Source organism: Pseudorasbora parva, chromosome 5, assembly GCF_024679245.1.
Source record: "Pseudorasbora parva isolate DD20220531a chromosome 5, ASM2467924v1, whole genome shotgun sequence".
In the NCBI taxonomy this organism is placed as follows: Eukaryota; Metazoa; Chordata; class Actinopteri; order Cypriniformes; family Gobionidae; genus Pseudorasbora; species Pseudorasbora parva.
The window spans coordinates 17,856,516-17,878,871 of record NC_090176.1 but is presented as its reverse complement, the minus strand read 5'-3'; the positions used below and the strand labels follow the sequence as shown (position 1 = coordinate 17,878,871).

Below are 22,356 nucleotides of genomic sequence, written 5' to 3'. Positions count from 1 at the left end.
CTTAAATACTGATCTGCCAACATTGTTGCTATATGATAAATTAAAATAAGCTGATAACATCACTGTTTTCTCCAGTACGACTGTACAGCCAAATCTAATTTTGTCGCAATATTATCCTGTTTGACACTGTGAAGCTGCTTTGACACAATCGTGATTGTAAAAGCGCTATATAAATAAAGTTGATTGATTGATTGATTGATATATATATATATATATATATAGAGAGAGAGAGAGAGAGAGAGAGAGAGAGAAAGAGAGAGAGAGAGAGAGAGAGAGAGAAATTAAGTTATAAAAAAAATAATTTATTATTATAATTATAAGAAATTAGAGATTTTCTCTCTCTCTCTCTCTCTAAACCCTATAATGAGAGAGATTAAAATGAATTGATTGAGGAATACCAAGCGAGTTGATGTCTAGCTTTAAAAAATGAACAAGGAGGAGTGAAGTGAATGACGTCCCAGGTCACTAAAGACCTGACGTATGCGTTTAAGGGTTAATCACAAACAAAGCATGGAAAAAAAGTTTCCTTGAACTTAGTCTAAATGGAAAAATGTTGAGGTGAGACGCATTTTGGGCTGCAAAAAAGAAAGACACATGGCAAATGCAGGGTCATTTCCAAGCTATCCTACTCTTTATTTAATGCAAATTACAGTACCAGGTAACTAGTCTCTGAATCCAAGTCACACCAAGGACCAAAACGGACATATTTACAAGGAGAGGAGACATTTAGCATACCTTCACAGAAAAAGAATATATTTAAAATAAAATAAAAATTTCAGTCACAAACAGAGGCATTCAAGTAATATTAATGTTATACAGGTTGCTTTTTTTTCTTTTTCATTTTAAACCGAGACAATTTTTTTTTCCCAATAAGTGTATGTAATGCGATAGTCTTTATTTAGCCCACAGTCCTTAAAACATTTGTTTGTATTTTTTTTTTTTTTTTGTATTTTGGTAATTGTTTTTAACCCTTGTGTCTTTACATGTTTACTCTAACTGTAGTCACAAGAAGTGGTCACACCATTGGTGGAAAGCAACACATCTATGAAGGCGTATCTTACAAGCAAGCTTTACATTGAGGGTGCTGGGATGAGGGTCCGGCGGGTGCTATGTGACATCTCTACTGCGTACTGTCAGCTGGCAAACGAGCCAAAACACAAAAGAATTCATTATTGCCCCTGGGATGTCGCAGTTACGTCACAACACGCTCATAGTTGGTTCGCTTTGGTAGTGGAACGAGTGTAAGAACGTACATTGTGATTGGCTCCACAGGAACGTGACTTCCTCCACACACACACACAAAAAAAAAAAACATATTTGTGCCAATAAGTGAGTGAATCGCAAATCGAAAGCAAACATAAGGAAAAAACACTACAGAAATACCATCGAGTGTGGTTTCTGACAGAAAATGAAGTCGGCTGTCAGTCATCGTGACTTTACCAATCAACAGCACCTGCAGAGGGTCATAGGAAGGGGTGTGGCCTGTCTTGAGTGCAGACAGGAAGAGGGTGTGGTCTAGAGACAGGAAGTGTATGGAAGCAAAGGCACTCCAAACTATAGATACACTATACATTACTAGATATAGTTACAATAATATAGCTGGCACCTACTGTACAGATAAGATTGAACTATATGGCTGGAGAAAGCTCCTTGTCTACAGTATCCAACAAACAGGTCATTCTTACCCTGATCTTTTAAAATCTTCTTTTTTTTAAAGTTGTTTTCTTTGATCCATTTTTCTTTTAATCCCTCGTCTTTGTTTTCGCTCGTTAACAGTTCTCAGGTCAGCTTATATATGTACATAGCAGAACACACGCATGTACACATTCACTCACACATGCTTACAAATTATACAAAAGAAAAAGAAAAAAAGCCAGAATTTGGTGAGGAGCAACATTTCTGTACTGTATATACATGTCTGTCATTTTCATGTACTGCTGTATGCTGCGCATTAAGACATTTTGGATAAAGGAAAAGTACATTTTTCTGTAAGCGGGTTGAAAGTATGCTGAAACGTGACGGAGAAAAAAGTAGTGGTTGAACCAACACAGCCACTTCAGTTTAACATTGCGAATGAATGCAGCGCAAGCACCGTCCGTGAGACGTCTCTGTGGAGTCTGCGCCGCATCGATGAGTTTTCTTCATCTATTCTTTGTTTAGCTGTGTGCATACGAACAATGAATGTGAGCGTCACAACACTGACCCACACGCGACAATAAATAACGAGAGGAAAATCAGGACAGAAGGTGATCTGTTATTCTACCGGGCGAACAGAAAACAGCACAAAAGAGCGAAACGCTTGCTAGAAAGGAGCTCCAGCAAAATGTGTCCAGGTTCATAGTCATAAACATACTGTATTATTTTGGTCAGCGGCAAAACTCGCCGCTGCCCTGACAATTCGTGATGGATTCTGGACCGATGATGCTAGATATAGATCTATATATAACTATATATATATATTTATTTTACATAATGCAAAGTAATATATAAACTGTGTATGTATATATCATACAAGAACACAGAGATGGAGACGCATGTCTCACTTGTCAATCGAATTGTCTGCTCTTCCCCTAGACCGCCCATTTTATAAAACAAAATAAAACATTCAGCAGACTTCAAACTCCTAGATCATCCGCAACAGAGAATTCCTCTGTTGGCTCTGTGGTTGGAACATGCGGTTTTTACATTTATACCTCTTGTATAGTGCTTTGTGTTTTTTTTTTGATACAATTAGATGAGATATTTCCTCAAGTTTTTAATGCATAATTTTCACCCTATATATATATATATATATATATATATATATATATATATATATATATATATATATATATGGGGTAGCCATGCGTTATAAGAGAACAGTAGAGAGGGACAGAACGTGTAGCTAGAGACAGTCCAGGTTAGAGAAGGGGAATCCAAATGGAAACGGAAGTGGATGGATCTGGCTACCGGATTGCTTACATAACAAGATTGTCCTCTGAGAATGAAAAAAAAAAAAAGTTCCGGCTGGTCACGGACCAGGTTTTACGGTTTACCCCCCGCCCCCCTCCCAACCCGTTTCCTCACTGCTCTCTCTGTCTCTGTTTCTCGCGCGAATTAAACCCGACAAGGCTTTTCCATGTATCATTTTGAACTCTTTCTGAACTTTGTTTAAAAAAGATGTGAATGAAGGTTGGCTCTTGCAGTCTGAATAAGAGTGGTGGTTACATGACTCAAATCCTGCCCAATAAGCTGGGGAGCAGTGGGGTGGGCGTGGCCCTGGAGGCAGGGTCAGGTCTGATTGGCTGGGGCTCTCAGGTTGAGGTGTTGGAGGCGGAGGCAGAGGCTGCAGTTGTGGTCTGACTGCGATCTCCACTATTGGCATCTGGACACAAAGAGAATATATTTGCATTATTATTAGTACTGTCCTGATGTCATAGTAAAATTAAAATAAAAAGCCACATTAAAATAATACAATTTTTATAAAATTATCATTGAAGAAAGCAGAAATAAGTACAAAAAACTAAAAAAACTGCTTGATCACTATTTGAAAAACGTCTATAAATTCTAAATCATGTGATTCAACCAACATGTAGAAACATGCAGGGGGAAAAATACTATAGGGGTGTGCGATATGTATTGTTTAAGATAATACTGTTTTTGTTATTTTAACAACGTGGAAGCTGACATTATCGAGTATGTCACTCACTTTGCAAAACTATGCCTTGAGAGTCAACTGCGTGGCATAGCCTAGTAGAATAAAGTCATAATATCTGCAAAAATCAATATATGAGAGCAAAAAGGCCCCTGTATGAGTTCTTGTCTTATATTTCTATATGATAGAGTATCACACGAGTAAGATTGCTGTTTTTCCTAAACATCAGCACAATCACAAATGTGATATTGATTTTATACAACAGTTCTATAAACAGGAATATAAAATTGTTAGTTACATTTTAGACACAAAATTGTCAATATTGTCTGTTTTCGCCAAACGGAAATATTTTCTCAAGTAGCCCTGCTAGCCACAGCAAAAAGATGGGTGTTTCGTTGCTGAATTAATTTGTGTTGTTGATGATCCATTCATAATGTAAATGTAAGATTTTGACATAAAAGATGATGCAAACATACAGTAAATACACATACCTTTATTGCCCTTATAAAGGTAAAAATGCCCATGGAAATCAATTTAGGTGTTAAATATCACCACTTAACGGTGGGCACGCTAACAAGCACGCTGAAGGCAATCTCCGCAATCTTTAGCGTGGTTCATGAGGCCTGGGGAGTGAGGTTTACTCGTACAGCTCTTACTAGCTGGTCTCTGTTACACTCACCCCCCTAAACCTCACTCTAATTTGGTTCATAGCACCAAATGTAACTAGTCCTATTTGACCAACTTTTAGCGGGATTTGAACCGGCATGGGAGGCATGTGCGCTAAAAAATATGCTAAAGGCCGCATTCTCTAATGCGCCTCTTGAGGCCTGGGAAGTGAAGTTTACTCTCACAGCTTTTACTAGCTGTTCTCCATTACACTCACCCCCTAAACCTCACTCCAATCTGGGTCACGGCACCAAATGTAACCAGTCCTACTCCACCCGCTCTGAGCGGGATTGGAACCGGCATGGGAGGTGTGTGCGTTAACAAGGACACTAAAGACCGCAGTCTCTAGCAAGCCTCTTGATGTCTGGGGAATGAGGATTACTTACACAGCTCTTACTAGCTGTTCTCCGATACACTCACCCCCTAAATCTCACTCCAACCAGGGTCACGGTACCAAATGTAACCAGTCCTAATCTACCGCTCTGAGCGTCATTGGAACCGGCATGGGAGGTGGGTGTGCTAACAAGGACGGAAAAAGACCACAGTCTCTAACAATCCTCTTGATGTCTGGGGAATGAGGTTTACTTACACAGCTCTTAATAGCTGTTCTCCGATACACTCACCCCCTAAACCTCACTCCAACATGGGTCTTGGCACCAAAATGTAACTAGTCCTACTCTACCCACTCTGAGTGGGATTGGAACCGGCATGGGAGGTGTGTGTGCTAACAAGAATGCAAAAAGACCGCAGTCTCTATCAAGCCTCTTCATGTCTGGGGAATGGGGTTTACTTACACAGCTCTTTCTAGCTGTTCTCCGATACACTCACCCCCTAAACATCACTTCAACATGGGTCTCTAGCAAGCCTCTCACAGCTCTTACTAGCTGGCTTCCGTTACACACACAGACTCAGCAAAACAGTCTAATTATTGTTTGACAATGACCAATTATTCGACAAATCCCAGAAAATATCAACATATCATTTGTCAATATCGCACACCCCTTAAACAAACATTTTATGAGTGAGCTATATAAACATGATAAGGGATGGCAGATAAGAAAAAAATTGTGTCAAAGACAAGAACTGACCTGAAGTGGTAGAGGCGTTGGTGGGAGTAGAAGCTCCTGCCTGGTTACGTGCATGAGCAGGTATTAGGATAGAGGCCAGGGATGGGTTACTGGACAGCTCTGAGTGAAGAAGTAAAAGTAATTATTTAAAAATATTATCAAAAAATGGATAGTCTTGCATTTGACAGAAGATTTCTTCATAAAAGCAAATGCACAATAATCCTTTACCTTGAGTTGTGAAGTTGAATAAGGATGGTTTCTCTCGCCCATTGGGAAGCTTGACATTTGGATCCCGCAGTTCATCAAAGAAGGAATGAGCGCAGGCCTCTAGTGGGGTCAGTCGAGCGGTTGGTGTGTACTCCAACAGCCGGGAACATAATGCAATGGCTTCCGGAGGCGTGCGTGGCCGGAACACCTGCGGAGAAGTTTAAGAAGTTTAGTAGAAGAGAAGCAATCTACATGCTGAGATTAAAAACGATGGCCTCCTATACATATTTTGGCAGTGGTTTCTTCTCAAAAAAGTATCAATAAACAGCAAGGGCGTCATTTATAAAATGTAAATACAATCAGATTTGAGCCTTAATTCCATGGATAATGCTGCCTCCAGGACGTGCTATCGGTATTATCGTAAATATGATTTTCCAAGTCAAAAATTGGACATGCAAGTCATATTTACCATTGGGAAGCTCTGGGATAATTTTGATACCCAAGTTCCCGAGTTGGGTGTGTCTTAAACTTTAAACATTGTGGAGGGGTGACAGATTGCTGCTATTCTTTACTAGTTTTTCCCCATAACAGCTACATTACCACGTTTTGCCATAAAAGTAGAGCATGTTTACAAATATGAATAATCATTTGAAGTGCATTGTATGTTATATAATAACCTGGATCTGACCGAAATTCCTGTCAATTTCAATAATGCAGTGAATGTTATAAATAGGACTCTAAATATCATTTTAGATTTACGATTTTCCCAATAAATAGGCAAGAATAAACCTGGTGTTCTCCCTGATTCCCCTTCTTTCTGACAACAAAGCACTTGAATGTGACTTTAATGAACTTCAGAAGTGGAAAGTAGGACATATACAATTGCACATAAAACCAGAAAAATCTTGCCCATAAAGAGCAAATCTTGATTTGTTGACTGACTGCATATGGTAACTGGAAAGCTTGCGTTCAATCCTTTCCTTTTTATCTAACTGCACAGTATGACAGAATAACTTTTGCATAAGCTTTATACTTAATTCCGTCTCACCGTTTTGAAGGATAATTTATTCACATGAACATTTGCAATTAATAAAGCAGCATGCCTTTAGGATTTTTTTGTACCTATGGATGTTTTATGACTCATTAATAGGAAGTTGAATCATCAATTAATCATTTAGGAAATTATCGTATATTCACATTTAATACTGTACAATGCACATCTTTAGAAATGAGGCCCCAGGTTCCCATTGTGGCAGCTTGCCTTGTAAAGGGTGACTAAAGGACTAAAGGGATGTTAAAGGAACTCAAGTGTCAAATGCTTTTTGTTGGCAAGTCTTTAAGGTGCTTATATATAAAGAAATTGCCCATCCTAGGAAAAACTAGGATAAGCCTGAATATAAGCCATGTTCTGACCGAGAAAGAGGAAGGAGTTTTTATATTTTAGAGGCATTTGAGTCACAGGTATTTGGGTATATCCTGTGCAGAAGGTAAGACTGTCTTGAAGGGAGGGGTCTGATTGGAAGCAGGATAAGACTAAACACACCCTGCAGCTCAGTCCTGTACCATACACAATGACCACCAGAGGGCACCTGAGAGATCCTGCTATTATACTTCATGTGGACTACAGTGTTGGGTAAATGGCCAGACACATTTAATGTCCATATCTGTGTAATACTTTTATAGTATAAAATCTTTTTAAGCAATAACTAAACTTACAATTAGTTTAGATAAACTTTAAAAATAACAAATTCCTTTCTAATCATAGCACAGAAAAGTAGCAAGACTCATTACCAGTTGAAACATGTCCATCCAGAACAGCTTAGCTGTCCTTCAACTGCATTTTCAAATGACTCGGGAAGTTCATTTTGATTTACATGCTTACGGTTTCGGTAGCAAGGCAAAATCGACACTGCTGTCTAAAAGTCTGGGGTCAGTAAGCTTTTTTTGAAAGAAGTCTCTTATGTTTAACAAGATATATATTGTAACTATTATAAAATTATAGTAAATATTATTAAATATTATTAAAATGATAAGTTACTGTTTTTAATTTCTTTTCGGTTTTCTAAAGCTGAATTTCCAGGATCATTCCTCCGTCTTCAGTGTCACATGATCCGTCAGAAATCATTCTAATACGCTCATTTGCTGCTAAGTAAACATTTCTGTTTATTATCAGTGTAAATCAGTTGTGCTGCTGAATATTTTTTGTGGAAAACTTACTGACACCAAACATTTGAACAGTAGTTTATCACAAGCACAATCTAAACCAAAAACTTAGAAACAACATAGCAAACAACAAGTAAGTGTTATGAAGTCAGTAAGCGATGAAGAGCATATCTGATGAGGTCATTCAGATGAACATGCGGATGTGACATCACTGACTGACACTGGTTCTGCTCCAAAACCTAGTGAAATGCCTTCATGACTAATGGCCAAAATATGCAGCTGCCTTCTTATAATACATAAAAATAGGGCATTTTTAATTAGACAACAATTTTGTATTGAATGAATCATAATCATAATTATATTTATAGCATATGTAATGTATATTTATAATTTCCTTGCCAGCATTCTCCGCCTACCTTTCTGAACAGGCTTCCTACATAGGCAGCTCACTAGGATTCGTAACAGAGCAACTGCGAGGTCAATTGGCTAACCATCACAACAGAGCTCAGAAAGAGGACGACTACAGGCAGACACAATCTGACTGAAATTTTCCATCCTCTTTAATCAACTAGTTGAGAAGCAGAGTGTCCAAGAACAATAAATGAAAAAAAGTAATGACTGCGAGTCCTGCGCGGGCGGGTGATATGAATGAAATGGAGCCAGGATGATCAAGCTGAGGGCTGGAGGTGGAAGGCGGCTGTGCTAGAAGTAGTAAAACAGTTGACCTGTACCTGTTTACTCACCTTAGTCCATGGATGGGCCTTAATCTGCGGGAATTTGAACTCGGTGTAGTTTGGGTTCATTTCCCGAATCTGCTCACGTGTGGGAGTGCCAAGCACCTGTGAACACAAATACAGAGAAAGACCGGTCAGGATAATATAATGGTGTTTCTTCAGAAATAGGCAACTTTATGTTCTGGAAAATGATTTTTATTCAAATGGATTTCACATTTTGCAGCTAATAAAGATTTATCAAAAGTTAGTGTAAAGGTCTACCAAGCAGACAATAGCATCAGTCAAGAACTTGCACTTGGAGTCAAGAACTTTATATTAGGTGTCTTAACTACTATGAAGTATAAAAAAGGTAACACTTTATTTCGATGGTCCACTTTAGACATTCTACTAACTACAAGCAACGTTACAACTACATGTCAACTCACTTTAGAGTATCGGTAGACTGTACTAAAATGTTAGTAGACTGTTAGGTATTAGGGTTCAGGTTAGTAGAATAAGTTGACATGTACACATTGACTAATAGACTAATATTCTAATGAGAGTTCGTCAACATGTTGTTGCAAATTTATTATAATTAGTGAAATATCTAAAGTGGACCATTTAAAGCTGCACTATGTACATTTTCCGTCCGCTAGAGGGCGCCTATTCAAAACAAAGGCGTAGTTTGATGACGCCAAGTTTGAGCGCAGAATCCTGGGACATGTGGTCTTCACCTCACAGCCGGTGGAAAAGAATCGGGATAGAACTCGGGCAGAAATCATGTTCATGAATGTGATTATTAATGTTACAGTAGTATGAAGCGGAGCAGGAGCGAGTGTTGAGGAGCTGAGCAAGGCCGCAGGAGCGACTGTTACGCAAACACACGGGTCACGAGCAGCGGGACTTTTTATTATTGCGGGACAGTCACAGGACGCCATTTCTGCTTTTCCGGTCATGAGTATGAGGTAACGCAGCTCTGTTTATCACATTAGATACATTTGAGTGTGTTGAAAATGATGTTATGACGTTAGTCTGTGCGTTCGCTCAGCGGCTGCTGTGACACTTATTCACACTGGTAAGAGTAAAGCGCTTCTGCAGAATAAAACCAGAAACCGAGGGTAACGCCGATATGACGCAATAGACAGGCGACTCCATCGGACGTCCCGGTTCCTTGGTTAAAATAGCAGTTCTCCACAATTTACAGATAGTTGGAAACATTTGGGATATTGTAAGAACTCAACTGAACAAAATATACAACACTGGCCTATTGGTTTTGGATATTTTTATTTATCATTTATATATTTTATATATTATTTATATAATTACAGAAATTAATTACAGCTGTAATTGCATACAGTTTTTGTAAATAATAAATATATTGTAAAAATACAATTTAGTATATTAGTTAAAGACACTTCATATAAAAAAAGGGACCAGAACTTAAGATACAAACTGAGATCATGTGTCAAGGTAAATATTACTAGTTACCAGAATAATTTATTTTGCTCATTTTTGATCAGGATGCACTTTTGTCAAATTACTGGTAAGTATAAAAATATTGGTGTATTTAAAATCAGTGCAAATTAAATGTAATGTTTTTCAGACATTAAATTGCAAGTTGATTAATGTGTATATAAGAATAAAAGCCTAAATTCAATCTGTTCATCAGAAATAGCATAACATTTGGACTAAACCACTCCATTCATGTGGGTTCATTTTATGATCTCTTTATGACATTTTTGAAGCATTAAATTGTTACGGGACTATCCATGGAAGGACAGAAACCTTTCAGATTTCATTTAAATATGTTTTTTTGTGTTTCGAAGACGAACAACAGTCTTACAGGTTTGTAACAAGTGTCAGTAACTGATGACTAAATTGTCTTTTTTAGGTGAAGGTGTCCCTTTAAGTAGAATTTTTCACATGTAATTTCATAATGACTTAAATTGTTTTTGAAATATGTTTAGAGTGTACTGCTGAATGTACTGACAAGCATCTATGGTAAACTAGCATAGACTTCAATGCCATTTTTATTGAAACTTGGGTGGAATTTATTTAAATTAGTGCTGTCAAACAATTCATTGAGATTAATTACATTTCAAAATAAAAGTTTGTGTTAACATAATATATTAGTGAACTGTGTATATCTATTATGTATATAAATACACACACGTACTTGTATATATTTAAGAAAAATGTGTTCTATTTATATATAAAATACGTATATTTATATATAATATAATTTAAATAAATACAGCATATAAATGCAAATATGTCTTAAATGTATGTGTGTATTCAAATATACATCATAATTATACACAGTACACACATTATGTAAACTTTTATTTTGGATGTGATGAATCGAGATTAATCGCTTGACAGCCCTAATTTAAATATATTTGTAACTACACATTAACTAGTAAGAGTGTGAAGTTTTAAGAAAGTTTACCTTCTAAAAGCCCACAGGGCCAAAACTACCTGTACTTGAAGAAACAACCATAAATCATCTAGCCATCTGAACTTATGAACTGACTGTGGCGCATCAATTGTTGATCTTCCTACAAACTCATGCAAAGATTGAGATTAAATCAGAAGTGTCTGTGTAGCGGCGCCAGTACCTTGATGATTTCCACCAGCTGATCCACTCCGCTGTCACCGGGGAAAATTGGTTGTCCTAGCAACAGTTCCGCCAGCACGCAGCCAGCTGACCACACATCTGCAGAGAAAGGGGGTCAGAGAGATGTTGAGAGTGAGGGAGAGTTATTCTTATTAGCCAGAGGTCAAGGACTCGTACAAAGCAAGACTGTGCAGAAGGCATCCTTTGCACTATGAGCCTTCTATGCTCACTGCACGTCCTTGTAATATCACCAATGGGACGCAAGACAAAAAAGCATCAAACAATGCTAGGAATACGAGTAAAAAAATCATTGCGCTGATGAGAGATCCTTCCACTCCATAATCTTAGTATAAGGAGTATTCTCTGCAAGAATGGTCACTGACACTTTATTTCGATAGTCCACTTTAGGCATTCTAGTAACTATAAGTAGTTTGGCCACTACATGTCAACTACTGGTCATTAGAGCATTAGTAAACTGTCTGCTCAATATCTGCTGACCCTTTATTGTGATGCTCCCCAACAGACATCCTAACATTAGGTAGGCTACATGTCAACTTATTCTACTAACTCTAACCCTAACCGAACAGTCTCTCTAATAAGAGCTAGTTGACATGTAGTTGCAAAGTTACTTATAGTTAGTAGAATGTCTAAAGTGAACTGTCGAAATAAAGTGTAACTGAATGTTCAGCTGATAGGACTTTTTAATTGCAGATACAATGTTTAGAGATCAAAGTGACCACTATAATGTGATATATAAAACGAATTGAATCATAGTTTAAATTAAATAAAAATATATAAATAAATACATGAATACATAAATATAAATAAATAAATAAATAAATACAACTAAAATTGTACACAATTTACTCTCTAATTACTCAAGATGAACTATGTTTAATTATGTAAAATCCAAATGTGGAATTTCCAGGCTGTAGGTTTTGGAACTACTATCAATATGAATCCAACAACCTGGTATGATTATTGCTAGTCCCACAACAGCCAAATATTAAGTAAATAAGTAGGTGTTGACGCTTGACGGAGGGCGTGTCTGCACTAGGGTATTTGCATAAGGCGATTTGATTGGCTGACACCTCGGCTGACACGGTGCTTAAAAAGTTGAAAAAAAATTTACTTTCAGCCAGTGCAACAACGCAACCATACCCGCAAAAAGTTTGGCAATTCAACACATGATGTCCATTGAAAGTAAATAAATAGCGTTAACGCCAACGCCCGGTGGGAATGCACTGTAACTGATAGATATCAGTGTATCCCCTTGTGAAAAACAAAGGTGTGCTTAATTGTATTGAATGTGCACATTTAGTGTACTTCAAATATTAAAAAAAAAAAATAATGTACTTGCATATAATATATTAAAATAATAGGCCACTTAATATGAATTGAAATTAAAATACATTGGTATCTAATTGCAATTAACATACAAAAACATTAGTAAAGCTGCAGTCTGTAAGTTTTGCCTCTTTGTCGCCATCTCCGTTTAAAACCCGCAATTGCAGTTATTTGTGGAATTATCATCTTTACTTCGGTTGTGCATCAGCATTAGCCTGACAAGCCAGACCCACAACAAGATGTTTGGTCTGGAAACTCACCATCGACAGGGCTCAATCTGAGGGGCGGGATAAACGGTTGTCTTTCAAACTCCCTCTGCACGATGTGTGCGCAATTGGATAGCGCTACAACCAACCAGAGCAACGAAGGTGAAGCAGAGATAGTTGAAAGATTAAACATTCAACGTATCCGGTCGTCAAAACTCTGAACACATCTTCCCTTTTTAAGAATGACTTCAGTGCCGTTCTTTGTTCTTTTTTCAGAGAAAAGCTTAACTCCAAGTCTTCTAGAGTTGCGGTCAAAGCTGATTCGAAAGACGGCCGTTCGCCAGCTTCTGTGTTTACTAGAAGCACGCAAGCACAAATTGGCCGTCATTATGTTAAGCCCTGCCCACCCACTCTATACACGATGTGATTGGCCCGAACAGAGTTTGGCGTTTACAGCTCAGAAGTGTATTGAGAGTTGCTAGACGACACTCGCGGCAGATTAGATTTGCTGCCGCTAGGGTGCGTCTAGATTTCAAGGCTACATCGGCATGGCTCCTCAAATTTTTTTGAGGAGTTTGTGTGGCTGTCATTCATTCACCGCACCAGTGTAGATAATGTACTTTGGAATCACAGATTCTATATCTTGGAAGTTGGACCAAAATAAGAATCTCCCACAAAATGTCATTTGAACAGGTAAATAACATGTCTGCCACATTTGTTCTGACCAACTGAGAAAAAAAGCATTACAATAAATTGCACTACCAGCGGTGATTGATCACTTCATATCAACTGTGAAAATTATTATAATTGTTATATTTTGTTCTCAAATTGGTAATGCTGTGAATAGGGCTAAGGGTAAAGAGATTTTGAGGTTTTGAACACTGGCTGGTTATGTACTTCTTTAAAATTAGATTTTGGATTATTTTTAACCAAAAAAGTTACAGACTGCAGCTTTAACATTAGTATATTATATCCGTAATAAGTCCTCTTATTATAGTACTCATTTAAAAGTATACTAAAGTGTATTTCTTTTTCCCAATGGTAACTGTTGGTATGATTTTGTGTATTTATAATGATAACAGGTAATATAACATAATGGAGGAGTAGTTTATTAAAGCAGAGATGATTTGCATGGCAGATGTGGTAGTAATATGATCACAGCTCATATACCTATGCTGGAGGTGTAGTCGGTCGCTCCAAAGATGAGTTCAGGGGCTCTGTAGTACCGTGAGCATATGTAGGAAACGTTGGGCTCGCCGCGTACTAACTGCTTAGCACTGCGAACAGAAAGACATATTTTCACAGGTTTAACTCTCTGATCCAGTCTAGCCTCTGATCACACTCCTCACCAGTATGACCTGTTGGCAGTAAAAATCCCCATTCACTTTTTTGGGCCTTGTCCCTCCATGCATTTTCTTTGATCGGATATCAGTCCTTTTTTTTTTTTTTAAGCTGTTCCATTTACACTTGGCCTCATAAATGTGTCTCCCCAAAACAAATCTTACACTGATCTTTAATTGCCCCTATATGAAAATATTCAAAACAGTTCACGTCAGTAAAATCAACAGATATGAGCTGCATTTCATTTATCATCAGCTAATTTCAAGGTCAAAGACTGCAATAGGAAAGAAAGCGGTATCAGCACTGGTTAGATTAATTAGTCTCACTACTTTTAATGAAGAAGACTTTTGAGCTTCAGGATGCAATGCCAAATGTTCAGTTTCATTGGTGGCACATCGGCTTGCTAAAGAGAAATGCTACTCATTTGTGGCCGGCCATATCAGTGGCGATTGTAGTAGCACTGACATATCTGGCTAACGGAAGCTGGTATAACACTCTCTCACACGTTTGATTTTTTTTACCATTTTAAGACTAAAATAAAAAAAAATTAGACTGTGCATTTACACTTGTTCAGTTGTGTTTGGAATGCGTCTCAAACCACCTCCGGAAGTGTTTCAGAGGATATTTACATTCGAGGACAAGTCCCCTCCAATAATTAGAAATGGCCACATTGCCATTTAAAAAAATTAGGATGACAAAAAGGTTTAAAAGTTACATTTTAGTCTGGTTTGCCTCAGGTCTAACGGCACTCGTCAATGTCAAAATGTTTGAGATGGCCAATCAAATCAAAGTAGGCGGGGTTTACGTTCTCTTTTGGCTCGTGCACACTGTCTTTACACACAGCGCGTCAATCTATCGCTTAATAGAGACTCTATTCTTTCCGGTGAAAACAAAATGCACAAAACAAAATGTCCCTGCTCTTAATATACAATAATTCATTTTAACGAAGAAAAAACTATATGAGAACGGATTAGAACCTGGAACCTTTGACACGGTTTACATCAGACCATAAGGGAATTCACATGTGAATAGTGACTCACGCATTCGTAACATCACGACTAGACTACTGTAATTCACTTTACCTTGGTCTATCTCAGTCTTCTCTCTCTCGCCTACAGCTAGTGCAAAATGCAGCAGCTAGACTCCTCACTGGGACACGCAAGTATGAGTCGATCACCCCTATTTTAATCAAACTCCATTGGCTACCTGTTAAATTCAGAATTGATTTAAAAATTTTACTTTTTGTGTATAAAGCTCTTAACAATTTGGCCCCTCAATACCTGACTGATCTGCTCTGTCCATACACTCCTTCTCGTACTTTGAGATCCAGCGATCACTGTCTTCTCATCGTACCTAGATCCAGGCTTAAAAAACGAGGTGACCGTGCTTTTGCGACTGCAGGCCCAAAACTTTGGAACAGTCTGCCTCTCTATATCAGACTGGCTCCTTCAGTTTCCATCTTTAAAACTTCTTTAAAGACTTTTTTGTTTTCTCTTGCTTTTGATGCTCATTGACTCTATGATTACTGCTTATTATTTTTATTTTTGTTTTATTTTTTTAGTTGTTTCTTTTGTCCTGTACTGCTCTGCATTTTATTCTCTGCTATGTACAGAACTTTGGTCAGCCTTGGTTGTTTTTAAATGTGCTTTATAAATAAATATTGTATTGTATTGTATTGTAACAGCAGATCTATATTTATTTATTAATACGAAGAATTTTGAGACTAATAATATATTTGATGCAAATTAATGCAAATATTGTTTGCAAATAGTCCCAAAATGATTATTTACCAACTAGAATTAGACCTAGAATTTCGTTCACTGTACTGTTTTTTTATGTTGTTAAAAAAATGAAAATAAAAAATTGGTCATGAGGCCAAAGACATGGTTGAGGCCTTGCTGCCTAATATTTCCTTTTGTGTTTCATGTTAAGATGTTAAGTTGAGTTGCTAACATATCTATCATATCTCGACGTCTCTTCCAGTGTACACATCCTAATTCAAGGGTTTGAATAATTTTTTGTCTAAGTGATCAGTAACATGCTGTAGAATCTAATGTCCTCTTTTCAGTTAACCCACGTAAGGAAAGTGAGAAATGGATACCCGAATATCACTTCACCTAAATCTTCACTAGTATTCTGAAGCAGAAAGATTTGAAAAGCAGGCTAAATGAAAAAGGCTGAAGTCAGCACACAGATATCTCAGAGCATAGCGCGACCATCTGGAGGCCTCTGGCGAGGTGTAATATGGGATTATCAGGTTAAATGCAGTAAAGCGATGCTTTCAGTTCATAGATCCACTGGGGCCGGCACTAGACCTATGAAAGGTTATCATAAGGCATTGTCTCCTATGAATTGGCTATCAAGAGTTTACCAACTGACCTTCCAAAGTCACAGAGTTTGAGCACGGCTGTGTCTGGGTCCAGCAAAAGATTCTGGGGTTTTATATCCCGATGGCAGATCCCAAAGGAATGGATGTAGGCCAGACTCCTGAAGAGCTGGTACATGTACAACTGCAGCAATGAAGACAAAGGAAATATACACAGTGGGTTACAAAAGGAGTCATAACAAATCAGGTCACAAAAATCCACCCTAAAAATGTAGAAAATAATTTAGTTTTTTAGCTTGAAATATCAAAGAATTAAACGGAATCAACAAAAGTGGAAATTTTCCAAACCCATTGCTCTAAATCCAAATGACTATTAGACTGAGAAATATCGATCATGAATCATATGGACTACTTTTATGATTCTCTTATGGCATTATTTGTCATTTTGGTGCTTGAGAGACCACAGGCCCATTCACATTATTTGGATGAAGAGTGGCCATAAAAACAATAAAATAAAATTAAATTAAATGCCCCGTTTTAGTTGCATAGATAAAAGAAAGTAACATGGGTTTAGAATAATATAATGGTAAAGAAATTATGACAGAATTGTTTCTTTTTTGAGTGAACTATTCATGGTTGTTAAACTTTTTGTCTCCAAGACCCCTCAATGTCCACAACAATATTGTTTTTTTTTTAATTTACTGGCTAAGGATTAAAGGTGCAGTGTGTTAGCCTGACAAGCCAGACCCACATCAAGATGTTTGGTCTGGAAACTCACCATAGACAGGGCTCAATCCGAGCGGCGGGATAAACGGTTGTCTTTCAAACTCCCTCTGCACGCGATAGAATAGCGCTACAACCAACCAGAGCAACGAAGGTGAAGCGGAGCTCGTTGATAGATTAAACATTCGCCGTATCCGGTCGGCCGTTCGCCAGTTTCTGTGTTTACTAAAAGCACGCAAGCGCAACTCGGCCGTCGTCATTATGGCCCCGCCCAGCGACCCTATACACGATGTGATTGGCCCGGCAAGAGTTTGGCATTTACAGCTCAGAAGGGTATTGAGAGTTGCTAGACGATACTCGTGGGCAGATTAGATTTGCTGCCGCTAGGGTGCGTCTAGATTTCTAGGCTAGCATTGTGTAGTATTTATAGGGATCTATTGGCAGAAATGTAATATGATATACATAACTATGCTTTCAATGAAATATGAAGACCTTACTTTTTGTACCGTTATGTTTTTATTACCTTAGAACAGTGGTTTTCAAACCTGTCCTGGAGGAGCCCCAGCCCTGCACATTTTGTATGTATCCCTCATCTAACACACCTGATTCAACTCATGAGCTCATTAGTAGAGACTGCAAGACCTGAAGTGGGTGTGCCAAATATGGGAGACATACAAAATGTGCAGGGCTGGGGGTCCTCCAGGACAGGTTTGAAAACCACTGCCTTAGAACAGGGCCTGAAATACATTTTTTTGACCCCCAGTCACTGTGACAGGTGGATTGAAAATGTGTAAAGACTTTTTACCTCCCAGTTTTTTGTTTGTTAGTTTTTTGGGGGGTTTTTTTGCGAAAGAGTTCGACATTAAGACTGTTCACATACAATCTGTCATTCACTGGTCCAAGTAAAAAATGTGCTTGTCTGGATTTTTTGTGTGTGTTTTCAAAAGAGTTCAGTCAGCTTTGACATGTTTAAATCTGCATATCTTTGATATTTTTACATTTTATAAAGGGCATTTTTTCATAATCTTATCCCTTAAATATAGGCTATGCTTCAGCTTTCAGTATATATTTTTAAATTCCATCTATAAATTTAATAAGAATTAGATGCTATAGGGGTGTTACCAATCAAATTAAATAATTTACACTGAAAAATTATAACTGCATTAAAAATGTTGAGATTTTTTAAATATTTTTAAATATGAGAAATGTTGGAAAGTATGTTTAAACATGAAACTTGAACACGACAGGTAGGTGGTGACAGGTTGTATCTTAATGAGTGAGTCACTGAGTCGATTTGCTCAAACAGCTGATTCATTCAAGAATGAGGCAGTCGTTATGAATAGGTTATTGAATCTTTGATTCAACAGATTTATTCAAAACGCTGAATCATTCAGACACTGTTGCTGTGAGATGCGTTATGGTTCTGCACTGATCTTTGTTTGGAACAATTTTCGCTTCTGAAATTGAACAAAAGCAGTCAATATTGCATCTAAAATGTAAGTGACTTAATGTTAATTAATTGTTTATAGAACAGTCATATGAAATCTGTGTCATTTTCAATTGTGATGGTTATTTCAGTAAAACAGCAATCTTGTGTGATGTTGCTCAACTGTATCATATGCTTTAAATATAAAAACTCCACAATTAGTAATTTTAATGCTTATGTTAAGTTTTTTTTTCGTGAGAGGCACTCGTTTGTTTTCGATTTCTCCTTGAGAGCCTGCGCGAGCGGCAACATCTAAATAAAAAATAAAAAAACATTTAGTCCATGGAGAAACTCTATAAAGCACTGTTCGCACCGCAAAGAGAGACAGAGATATAACCCCCAGAACTTAGCAACTAATGATTACTTGATTATCTATACTTAATTTTAAAAAAGTTCAAATGTGAGTATTAAATAAATGCATCAGGCTTTTGAGGAACATGCATTTGTTATCATGTTATCATAAATATTATCAACTGTAAAAAATCACATATTTTTGCTAGGTTTGGGCCTCTGTGGCCTATTCATTTACTTTTTTACTATGAGCTCCTAAATCACCATATGAGCCATAAAAACCTGATGTGTCAAATATGATGCAAATATTTCTTGGAAGAAAGTGGTTGAGTTGAAAACCACTGATTTAACATCCACGTGGAAGGTCTTCACACATAATTGTATTTGTACATATATATTTGTATGTGTGTGTTTCACTCATCATGTCACATCCTGCCAATAGTAGGAAGGATATAGCTCAGGATACAGCACAAAGCCGTGATGATGTCATCACAGCAGTCAAGACACTGGTGACGCAAAACCGCACAGGAGGAGAGGGAAGAAATGCCAGCATACACTCGGCTGACCCGTATAGACTCACCGGCGGGTTTTCACTCAGGATGTACACATCATCGAGAGGACACACAATAGAAACAATTAGGAATTATTCTCACCTTCACATAAACCATGGGAAGGGTCTGCTTAGCACGGCTGTAGTGTCTCGCAACTCTGTACACGGTCTCAGGGACGTAGTCCAGAACCAAATTTAGATACACCTCATCCTTCTGTGGGCAGAGAAGAAGAAAGAAAATACTGTAAGTCACAGAGTTAAAAGTGTCAGGCTTTTTAGCACATACATATATAACTTTAGTGGATCTATATATAAAATAAGCTCGATATGGAAGAGGATAATGACTCTGAGTCAGTGTCTACACTAAAAATGTCCCATACGCCCCATCCCTCCATATATCCATACAGCCAGCTTATGAAAACGCTGCTATGGAAACGACACAAAAGCAGGCGATTCTCTAACATGATGTCATTCGGGACGTTGAGTGCCATGCATTGTGTGGAACTGTGCCTGAAAGCAGGCGATGACTATGCCTGCCATCTTTACATAACATAAATGTTCAGACATTGAAGTCACATCCTCCTGAAGGAAAGAAGAATGTAATGGAGTGTCCTACAGGGCCACTCTGACCCTTCGTCTGATGTCACATCCTGTCTTTTATTCCCTTCTTCCTCCCACCACAAGTTCAGTTCTGAGAGAGTCTATTTCTGCTGGACTTCACATGCCTGAGCTCATTTAATTTAGGCGTGACCCAAAAGTCAGAGTTAAACTGACATCACATACTTAAATATAAGAATAAGATATACACATTTAAAATATAGAGATATAAAAGTTTAAAGAAATATAAAATAGCTCTCTGAATCAGTAATTAACAGGGGCTAAGAACAAAAATGCCACCAAATTTAAGATAAGGAGGCACAAATTTCTCCTGCATAATTAAACTAAATCAATTATGACCAGTGTTGCTACAGTTACTTTGAAAAAGTAATCTGATTACTGATTACTCCTTTAAAAAATAACTTAGTTAATTTACAGATTACTTTATTTTAAAAGTAACTAAGTAAGATTACAAGTTACTTAATTAGTTACATTCAGCAGTTGCCGCCTCATACAACACCCATGACACCTCAACATAGAAATGACAACCGTTTTTGCCAACACTTACTTTATTTGGAAGTGCATTTTTAACAGTAATGTCAACAATGTATCTCCTGACATTTTAAGTTGAAATTAAAAAATATTTCCTGAAAAAATACTCTCACTGAGATGCAAAAAGAAAGCAAAAATATATATTTAAAAAAAAGTTACAAAGGAAAATGCCTAAAATAGTAACTCACAGTGACTTGAATAAATTACTTTAATCTGATTACTGGTTTGGAAATAGCACTGCATGAAAAGTGGGATTTTCGTCAGTAAGCGGCACTGTAGATTGTCGTGGAAGATCAGGTTTACGACTGTACACGGCAGTTTGCAGGCGACACCGAAAACTGCCGTGAATTGTCAGAAATTGACGTGGGCCTTGCTTGGCAGTTGTCCCCCCCCAAGACCCCCCTTCCCTTAACTCCAGGGGAGGCTTTAACATGTAAATGAACATGCTGTGAGCTATACAAATGCAAATCAGGGTAGCAGGAGTTTTAACCCATGTGACATTTTTCTAAAAGGTATTAACTTCCTTCTAAGAAAATCTCTTAGATAGATCAGGCTCAGTATAGCCTAATTGTAAAATCTTAAACTTAAGCTTGAATTTATATATTTGATGAAAGTATTCTAGATTATTTATTGTGTGTCATTTGCAATCAGTCCCCGTGAATTCAGTGCGACTCGCAATTTTGACCAATCACCGCAACTTTTACCAATCATTGCGGTCTCCTGCTAATAAGCGGCGTCATACATCAGCAAACTTTATATATCATATATCATTGCCTGTCAAAATGAACGTGTTAACGCAAATTAATTTTAACAGCACTACATATATATATATATATATATACATATACATATACATATACATATACATATACATATACATACAGGGGTTGACATTAACTTTTTTGCTCACCGGCCACCGTGGCTAGTGGTTTTCCAAAGTTACTAGTCACTCAGCATTTTCACTGGTCACAATTTTGCTGTTTGGAAATTACATTGTATATGTTTAAAGTTGACTTTGGCATATATAAATTACTTGATTTTGAATCATTTTACTTTATTTAGAAGATTTAAAACCCTTTCAAACTTTCAAATGCAGAATGACCCCCCAAATCTTGTATATCAGCTGGGATGTGCAGGTGGGCAATATAATAGATTATAATAGAATATAATAGGCTAATATGAGAAAGGTAATATGACAGGCTATGAGTTATTTTAGTTAGGATATATATATATATATATATATATATATATATATATATATATACACACACACACACACACACATATATATATATATATATATATATATATATATATATATATATATATATATATATATATATATATATATATATATATATATATATATATATATATGTGTGTGTGTGTGTATATATATATATATATATATAATTTAAAAAATACCCTAAGCAAATTACAAAAACAATAGTTGTTAAAAATAAAATAAAAATTCCGATACTAATACGACACAATGTAATTTATTGAATGTAATTGTCATTGGATACGACTTTCATCGAAAAGAATGTAAAAAAATGTGGGCGTGGTCTGTGTTGTGAAATGAAACCACATTAAAAATTCCCTTAAACTGCGTTGGAAACATACAGCAAAGCAGCGACAGAGGAAAACACAGAGCCTGATATTATGCAAACATAATGTGGAAAGCGTTTTAAATCTGTTCAGTGGAAAATCCGCTGTGACGAATCTGTCCTCGTCTAACATCTGCTGTAAATCCAGGTAAAACTAGCTGCGTGCACGCGCCCGTCCCCAGATAACATGATCCCCAGTTGATCCGTAACACCGGCGGGAAGAAACAGCTGAATGCAATCTCGTCAGTTTGCTGCCGATTTTA

General features: G+C 37.2%; 1 protein-coding gene across 2 annotated transcripts in view; it reads right to left on the bottom strand.

Moving 5' to 3' along the window:
- Positions 1 to 609: 609 nt before the first annotated feature.
- gsk3ba (glycogen synthase kinase 3 beta, genome duplicate a) overlaps positions 610 to 22,356 on the bottom strand; it is an 85,308-nt gene continuing 63,561 nt past the window's right edge. Inside the window, exons 4-11 of one of the 2 annotated variants that reach the window (XM_067443396.1) lie at positions 19,441 to 19,551; positions 16,341 to 16,471; positions 13,791 to 13,897; positions 11,069 to 11,166; positions 8,469 to 8,576; positions 5,596 to 5,782; positions 5,389 to 5,487; positions 610 to 3,364 (exon numbers count right to left, since the gene is read on the bottom strand). In XM_067443396.1, coding sequence (XP_067299497.1) covers positions 3,294 to 3,364; positions 5,389 to 5,487; positions 5,596 to 5,782; positions 8,469 to 8,576; positions 11,069 to 11,166; positions 13,791 to 13,897; positions 16,341 to 16,471; positions 19,441 to 19,551 — 912 coding nt within the window. In that variant the 3' untranslated portion in view covers positions 610 to 3,293. The remainder of the gene's footprint in view (positions 3,365 to 5,388; positions 5,488 to 5,595; positions 5,783 to 8,468; positions 8,577 to 11,068; positions 11,167 to 13,790; positions 13,898 to 16,340; positions 16,472 to 19,440; positions 19,552 to 22,356) is intronic. The other variant, XM_067443397.1, reaches the window with a different exon arrangement.